The 8,657-nt window shown below is 43.1% G+C and overlaps 1 protein-coding gene across 1 annotated transcript; it reads right to left on the reverse strand.

Moving 5' to 3' along the window:
* Positions 1 to 618: 618 nt before the first annotated feature.
* Positions 619 to 6,125, reverse strand: sts (steroid sulfatase (microsomal), isozyme S). The gene is made up of 10 exons (XM_034216901.1): positions 5,989 to 6,125; positions 5,127 to 5,299; positions 4,803 to 4,924; positions 4,456 to 4,578; positions 3,939 to 4,350; positions 3,645 to 3,781; positions 3,138 to 3,275; positions 2,454 to 2,613; positions 2,109 to 2,230; positions 619 to 2,019 (listed from the first exon to the last, which is right to left on the reverse strand). The coding sequence occupies exons 2-10, from the start codon at positions 5,279 to 5,281 to the stop codon at positions 1,667 to 1,669; spliced, it is 1,722 nt and encodes a 573-aa protein (XP_034072792.1). The 5' UTR covers positions 5,282 to 5,299; positions 5,989 to 6,125; the 3' UTR covers positions 619 to 1,666.
* Positions 6,126 to 8,657: the final 2,532 nt, after the last annotated feature.

Below are 8,657 nucleotides of genomic sequence, written 5' to 3' on the forward strand. Positions count from 1 at the left end.
GAAGCAGTAAGGGAAAATTGGATATTGCAGCACTTCACAGGAAGTCCACTCTGCCGTCATGGATGTTGGGAGCTCCCTCAAGATGCGGGATGGAGCTTCATCTTTGAAGTGCCAGACGTTCCGCTGGGTTTCTGTGCATGAGCAGGTTCTCCATCAGCTTTCAGACGGGCGCTCCACCCTCAGGACAGACGGAGACGCTGCTTCAATGAACAGAGATTTACAAGGGACGAGGCAAATTGATTATGTTGTACTATCTACAGTTAATGCCCCAAAGGAAGTGGAACATTTCATAGGACCTTTCTTTAATTTACTACAACATATCGGAACAGCAGGCAGACCAGGGCTGGGTATCGGACATCAATAATATGGCAGTCCTGTGGCATGTACTGTATTTCCAAAGAGACAAAAGAAACTACATGAGGATCCTGACTCTATACTCCGCAGTGGGAAACTTCTCCCATGGTGAGGAGTAAAATAGAGTTTTATACAGGATGCCATCGTCTTGTAAATGTCAACCAAAGATACCTCACTTTTTCTATATCAAGAAATGTAAATCAATGATTCAAAAGAACATGCAACTTGTTTTTGTACTTACAAGGTAGAGTAAGAAATACCAAATCATTGTTGAATTGAATTACTTTATGAACATTAAATAATGTCACAGTAGTAGAGGCACAAAATACAAATAATATACGTTTAGCTGATAAAGCTTCCGGTTGCCAGTTGAGACATCTCACACAAAAGAAAAAGTTCATTTTCAAATATACTTTATGTTACTGAAACTCAAGTTAGGGTATCAACACTCTGGTATCGGCACATTTCAAATAATACACAGCACTAATTGACTCACAACTGATGCTGTGAGGCACTGTAAAAATACATAATTACCATATAAAAAGAAATATCAACACCTTAAATAGCCTTCATATGTAAGCCACTGACATACAGATGTACCCAGTAGTGTTTCCACTCTGGCGTTATGTAAGCCCACCCGCTGGCTCTGTTAATGAGGCTCAATTAAAGCTTCCCTTAAATTACAGATTCCCCCCGGGGGCAAAGATTCCCCAGCTTGTGTTCTTTATACTTTTTGTTTCAGCTATTCTTGTTGGAAAATTCCTCTTCAGTAATTAAACACTGAAGAATGGAAAACAGGACAGCTAAAGTAGCCCAGTTCATTATAGCCACGCACACCTGCAATATGTTACCACTCTGAAATGTTGAAATGCAGTGAAGAGCAGCGTTATATTCATAGTTTTAACAACAACATGAATAAAGTATCATTTTCCACAGAGGAAGGGAAATTCTCTCAGGTATGCCACTTGCAAACAACTTGTGCTTCTGCCCACGTCTAAACTCATTTGGGAAATGTGATTGCAGCAGTAACCACATTACCACAGCAGACTCTCCTAGTGAGCCAGGGGGCTGCTGGGACATCCATCCTGAAAGGGAAACTAATAAACAAAAGCCCAACAAGCTCCCACACTGCAGAAACAGACCTTTGTTTCCTGAGGGCCGGGCGGGGAAATTATAAGTTTACTTTGCTTAAACCAATAGCATCATAGCTACGGAGGGTTTTCCACATCAGTTTGCTGATTCCAACCAGTCAGGTTGAAGTTGACGTGAATTTCCTGGAAGAGTTTGCAGGTATAAACCCTGAAGTCCTCCCCTATTGGTCCTGCTGGCACTGGCAGAGCTGTGAGAGTGTGGAGCAGCACGGCTGCAGCCAGGGCTTCCACATCAGGTTCAGCGCCGACATCTGGCTCTCCACCGGCTCCACCGACCCCCGGTGCTGCTCAGCGGCCTCCTCCATCGCAGCCAGGACGGAGTAAAAGGCGGGCTCGGTGCTGGGAGTGAGCGGCGTGCTCTCTGATTGGTCTCTGGAGAGGTCGAAGAGCAGCGGAGGATCGTGGTAGGTCACGGCGCCCGGCGTGCAGAAGCAGGCGTGTGTGTGGAAGCAGGCTGTCCCGTTCTCTGGGTAGAAGTTCGGGGTGAAGTAAAAGGCTTTCCACACGGAGCTACCTGATGAAAAAAAATATACAAACGTTTATCGGTAGAAGAGTTTATATTTTATACACCATGCTGTGGATAATGTATTGGATTGGACTTACTGTTTTGGGGATGCCATCTGACCGCGTTCAGGTATGCGTTGCAGTAATGGAACAGGAACTCGTGCTTGGAGCGGTCCACCCTCCCCTGAAGGAGATCCATGAGGTCATGACCGTCTATCACCCTGCACAGAGGAGGACAGGAAGTGGTCAATCACACATGGGACTACTCATTACTGTGAATCTCAAGAGCAGATCAACCTTGGGCCTGATGTGTAATTTTCTGCCACTAGGGGTCATTACATTTAAACAATATTATAAGATGGAGCTTGGTGCCGTGGTGAAGTAGTATGGGATCAAGGTTTATGACAGATATATGGAAGTATTGCTGAGTCGGCGCAGGCTCACCGGTCCTCTGGGCCCGAGGCTCCGCTCAGCTTCACCACCGTGGGGAACAGGTCCATGTTGCTGGTGGGCTCGTCCACCTCTCTGCCGGCAGGGATGTTCCCCGGCCACCTTAGAATTCCCGGGACTCGGATTCCTCCCTCCCAGTTTGTGGATTTCCCTGCTGCTCAGTGGGAAGACAACAACACAGAGAGCAGTTTTCATCGCGCTGCTGGAACTCAGCGTGTTCGCTCTCGGAATAACTCGGCTTTGTTAAGTCTTGTTAAGAACATTGCGCAGCTGAAGACAGGACACTCGCAGAGATAAAAGACAGCAGACTGTGTTACAATCACATCTGCTGAGAGCAACACAAAGATGACATCAATCTGCACTAAGAGCCTTTGTCCAGCAGTCATTGATTTTCGGTATTCCAATAGAGTTAAACCCTACTGTATGTGCCTCCTACTTGGTCTTCCAGATGGTCCTATCACAAATATCAAACACGAGAGGCTATTTCATTTGTTGACTTGTTTTGGATCAAAGACAACAAAGTCATGGTGTGATTATTTAACGGAGTGAATTCCTAATGAATACATCTCATGTTCTCAAGCTGGGAGTTTCACATTTGTAGAGCCACAGTGACAAGACTATAATACAAAAAATGGAGTGTAAAACCCCAAAGAAATGTGCGTTTGCTGTACACTGTACCTTTATATATTCCATTGGACCCTCTGTGCACTTCTCCCCCATCAGAGATCTCCTCCAGGTGAGCCCCGTGGTCTGAGGTCAGGTAAACCAGAGTGTTTTCTCTCAGGTTCAGTCTGTCCAGAGTCTGCATGATCTGACCTGAGAACACACACAATACAACACACAATGTCAAGGTCTTGTTTAATTGAATAAACAATATCTATTTTGATGCCATTTTATGTAGTCAGGTTCATTATGTGCATTTAAATTACATGTCTTGATCACTGTGTGTACTTCTAACATGGATATATTCTCTTTAATGTCATTATAATCTTCTTTGTGGTCATTTAAGTATACATCTTGTGATAATCAGTTTTTCTTATAGTCAAAAAAGCTCATGCCCAAAACAAGAATTAAAGTATCCAATTATGTGTGTAATGATTATTACTCTTCTGTGCCATGGAGCTCCATTGTTTTCTGTTGAAAACATCATTATACGTAAGTAGATTTAGATTAAATCCCACCTACCTACACTCCAGTCCACTTCGTGCACAGCGTCTCCATAGATACCGTGGCGGCTCGTTCCCCTGAATGCTGCTGAAGCAAACATGGCTGTGTGCACTTGGATGAAAGAGAAAAACAGCAGGAAAGGTGTCGCTGAGTTCCTGCAGAAACAGAAAATACAGTTTAATTACCAGAATGAGAAAAATGTCCTTCAAAGCTACAGTTCAGGTCAAACACAGTAAATTGCCTAATCCTATTAGAATAAGATGAAGGTTGTGTTGATGACAAGGATCCTGGATCAGGACATTTGACATGTACCGTTCCAAGAAGTCCACGGCTTCATGAGTCATCCTCTGGGTCAGGTTTTCAGATGTGAACGGCTGCTCCACAACCCTGTGGTCCCTCATGAGAACACAGTTGAGGTATGGGATCATCATGATGAATCCCACAGTCAGACATGTGGCGGTGGCCGACAGAGAGAGCAGGATCCCGAGCAGCCCTCTGCTGACGGTGATCACTCCTCTGTAGTGGAGGAAGGCTGCTGTGAGCAGGACGATGGCCACTGTCTCGTACGGTAAAGATTTATAGATCTGGAACACGGTGCCGTGTCCGGGCTGGCAGTCCCGCAGGTTGGTTAAAGGGATACCGAAGAAGAAGTCAAAGCCGTGGTTGCTCGGGTGGTGGCAGTGATCTTCACTGCTCTCACAGTTGAGTCCTAGGTGCCATTTTCCTGTGAATAAGAGACATTTTAAAAAGAAAGGAATTAGCAAATGAGAAAAAAGTTCCAAGTTTCCACAATTGTATAAATGCACTTTATACTGTCATATCAATGTACCGATGAGAGCTGTCTTGTAGCCCTGCTGTTTGGCAATCTTGGCAAACGTCACCTCTTGGCTGGGAAGGCCTCCAGACGCTGCGTTAAATATAAAAACTCCAGGTCTGAGATCACCAGCTACACCTGTTCGAGAGGAAATATGAATATTTATGAACAAAAGCAGTAAAATATGTGTGATCTGATATGTGCTGACAGTATCAAACACTAATTAATAATGTAGACATTTAATTGGCCTCCTGCAGGAAGTGGATAGAGATCTGTTTAACTGACAGTAGACTCAGCCTGCAGACCATCATCAAGCACTGTCAGTCAGTAAAGGACCTTTGTTTTGGTGTCTTTGAACTGGCCTGATCGTATCGGGTATCGCCCGGTGAGAAACGCCGCCCTGCTGGGAGTGCAAAGGCTCGCTGCCGCGATGTGCTGAGTCAGCTTCACCCCCTCCTCGGCCAAACGGTCAATGTTGGGGGTCCTGCGAATCACAAAGTCACAAAATAAAGTCCGAATTGTGAGAAGAAATCTGAATAATATTCCAATACAATGGAGGTTAATGGATATACAGTAGTGTGGTGCAGTGGAATTCAGGTATACTGCTTTAAAACAAGCAGCCAGTAGGATTACAGCACCAAAGCTTTATTTAAGCCATCCATTCCCAGAGAGCAACATGTCCGTACCTCAGTGTTGTGTTGCCATAGCAGCCCAGGTCTCCAATCCCCAGGTCGTCCACCATCATTAGGACGAAGTTGGTCTTGCTGCTCTGAACGGACACACAGCTGGACACCAAGAGAATCAGCAGCGGCAGAGGTGAAGGCCTCCATGTTGACCTCATGTCGGCACAACAGAGAGACTGGATGAGATATCACAGAAAATGTATATTTTTTACCCCAAACATTTAAAAAGCTGAACGTGAGGCATGAAAGAAAATGTACTTGCACACAAACAAATACAGCTTAATATATAATACACACATATGTAATACCTCTAAAACCAGGTTAAACAAAGAGAAACAAATCTAGAGTCATGTGTGAAGTGTTTACATCATCAGAGCCTGTAAACCGGAAGTGCTCATCCACAGGTGTTGTTGATTACCTCTGACAATAACAGTAGGACTAATTGACAGCGTTTCTTTTTTCCATTAAGTTCTACTTTTAAAAAAAATGTTTTCATTTGTTTTACCTGAATATACCGCTGGGTCGTTTGTTTATTAGCTCGGACTGTACAAACTATACAGGCATTTAGTTTAGTTTTAATTTTTTTTTCGAGCGTAAAACCAAAGAAAATACAAATGAAACAAAAGGTGATACAGACATGATACAGTACTATACAAATGAATGCAATAACAAAACGAAATATTTAATTAATAATTGAATAATCTGTAGTATCATTGTCTGATATCAATAAACAACAAAGCTTTAGCTAATTACACGTCCGAAAAGGGATTAGCATAGCTGCTAGGTGAAAGGACACAGCAGTCCCTTGTTAGCCTATTTGTTTCTTTGCTACTTAGTTTGTGCGTGCGGTCAGCCTCTTACTGACCTTTTAAGTCACAGGAAACTCCAGTTATCGCTGTGTATTCACTCCAGTCCACATCTCGTCGGCTGGTGAAGTTCCTGATAGCTGTTGCGCATGCATCATTCGACCAGTCAGCTGACTTTACCTAAGAAGCGTCTCTGAACAACGTCCACCTGGGGGGCCGTGGCCCAGAGTCTTATCATATTTGGTTGGTTTTCAGACGGAATTGTGCATACCTAAGTTGGGCTATCTATTGCAAATAAAAATACATAAATATCCTTTAAAAATGCTTCTCATGTCAGCTCTTTTTAATATAAAGGGTAATGTAAAAGACAGTCTACTTCAAAAATCAGTGTGATTCTACACTGAGATGGGGAAACTGGTTTCATATTCATATCTAATAATTCAGCTATTGAGTGTGCATTTCTCTTGTCTGAAGACACATAGCAACAGCAATAAAGATGGAATATATTAGATCTCCTGGATTTGATTCAGGCATTTTCTCCTCCTTCATATAGCAGGCTGTAACGAATGCAGCAGTGGAGTCATGTTGTGTGCTGGGGACTTTCACACTGACAGAGAAACACTAGTTATTGATGGCAGCCATTACTAAAGCTCAAGTGGGTTGTTTATGAAATCAACATGGGATAAACAGGCTCCAGACGGGCCTTGGAAAAGCGGGATGCCTTTGTTTTCTAAGGCTTTGCAGATGGAGCCCCAGGGTGCAGCCAACATCTGTCCGCTGATGGATTAGCACCTTTAAACAACAGTCTGCTTGTGATGCTGTTCACTCAAGGTGTGACAAAATAACTAATTACAAGCCCTTCTATTAATACTTTTTAAGAGAGGACACAGAGGTAGCTTGTCTGATCCCCCAATGGAAGGTTGTTTAACAATTGTTGAGCCCCTATGACTACTTCCTACTTCCCTCAGCCTCAAACCTGGCCCCGGGGACCAATAGGAACAGCTGGTGTGCGGATCTGAGAGTACAACAGGGGTGTTAGGGGGAAGCAAATGGAAGAAGGGGTAATGCTTAGGGATGTTAAAACAAGCAACACAACTCTAAAATAAATTCTGAGCACCATGGGGCATCATGTTACTCTGACTGATGTCATGACGGAATACCAAACTCCAAGACCAAAGTTTTGCAATCTGACTCGTGCAACGCCGCTGGGTCCGCATTTTTAGTTGTCAGTGAGGCCAATGTTAGTGTAGATGATGTCACATGATATACTCCTGGAATGTCATTTTTAACCCATTCTATGATTACAACTCTCCTACTTTTGCACCATGCACATTGCCCTGAGCATGAAACCAGATGGATGCACACAATTCATTCCAAGGTCAGGAAAATAACAATGCTGTTTGTACTGGCGCCTGTACTTTTAAAAAGTCAAATGATCCATTGTAGCAACCATAACAGCATCTATTCTTCGTCTTCTTTGAGATACATTTCATTTAAAATTCAGCTGAAACATTAAATATGCTGTATTTTAGCCTTAGTGAACACTTTAGATTCCTCTACTGAATCACAGATTAAAAAGTCAAGGCTGATCATTCTGAGAAAGAGCTGCAGAGAATGTTATATCACGCACACACACACACACACACACACACACACACACACACACACACACACACACACACACACACACACACACACACACACACACACACACACACACACACACACACACACACACACACACACACACACACACACACACACCTGCTTGGCATTGCTTTACAGGAGCCTCAGAGGTAGGAGAACAGAGAGTTGATTAAATAAAATGCAAATGGCTGTGAGATTTTATACTTGACTTTTTTAATGTAACTCTGAGACAGTGGGATGCATTTGCTTAATTAGTATTCAGATGAGCACAGGCTTGTGATTATGGCTTTTCCCTCACTGCATGACTACAGATAAAGCTGGAAAATCATTTGACTTCATATGGGGGGGGGGGGGGGGGGAGAATGTCACTTAGTGACAGGTCTGTCAAGGGCGCTCAGGTCTCTACATCATTATTTGCAGCCCACCACTGTTACATGCAAATATTAGGAATCCTAACATCCATTAGTTGATCATCAGCCAGCAGGAGCGCCATTATTCTGGATGGACAGGCTTGAGGGTAAATAGCTCAGCGGTCACTTTTAATAGAAAAAATACAAATAAAAGAAAGGTCCCACACCTCAAACACAAAATCTGATCGGACCCTTTAAGAGATATTCCATGAGAAATATTGAATTTTTTTTTTAATCCTGCGTTTTAATGTTGCAACCTCAATCTCTCCAGAGTCCAAGGAGCCGTGAGGTTGGTCTAAAAGGCAGGTTCTCCGGCTAGGCAGACAATCACAAAGCAGACAAAGATATTCATAAAAAAATATAAGAAAATGAAACCTCGTTTAGAGCCTATTTGTGAAATAATAAACTGTGTATTCCAATTATACAAAGGTAGCACAATTCCTTTGAAAATGTTTATTTGATGTTTTAAAACTGAACAGATAGCAGATTTAGCATTCATTATCCTGATATATCTGTGTGTGATGATGGGAAAAATCTGCTGCCAACTATTTTGTCACCACACTTGGCAGCTTTTCAGACCTTTTAATGACTCGATTTCCATAAAGAGCCTGCAGCCACTATACAGGCTTCTTGGCAGTGGAAAATAATGGAGGCCACAACTAATTTGCAAA

This window comes from Gymnodraco acuticeps, unplaced genomic scaffold (assembly GCF_902827175.1).
Source record: "Gymnodraco acuticeps unplaced genomic scaffold, fGymAcu1.1, whole genome shotgun sequence".
Lineage (NCBI taxonomy): Eukaryota > Metazoa > Chordata > Actinopteri > Perciformes > Bathydraconidae > Gymnodraco > Gymnodraco acuticeps.

Bases quoted from the DNA above. Each gene is read 5' to 3' on its own strand.
- sts (XM_034216901.1), bottom strand. From the start codon at position 5,281: ATGAGGTCAACATGGAGGCCTTCACCTCTGCCGCTGCTGATTCTCTTG. The intron at 4,351-4,455 runs GTACATTGATAT...TCTTATTCACAG, and splicing joins CTACAAGACAGCTCTCATCG to GAAAATGGCACCTAGGACTC. The intron at 2,231-2,453 runs GTGAGCCTGCGC...TCCTCTGTGCAG, and splicing joins GCCTCGGGCCCAGAGGACCG to GGTGATAGACGGTCATGACC.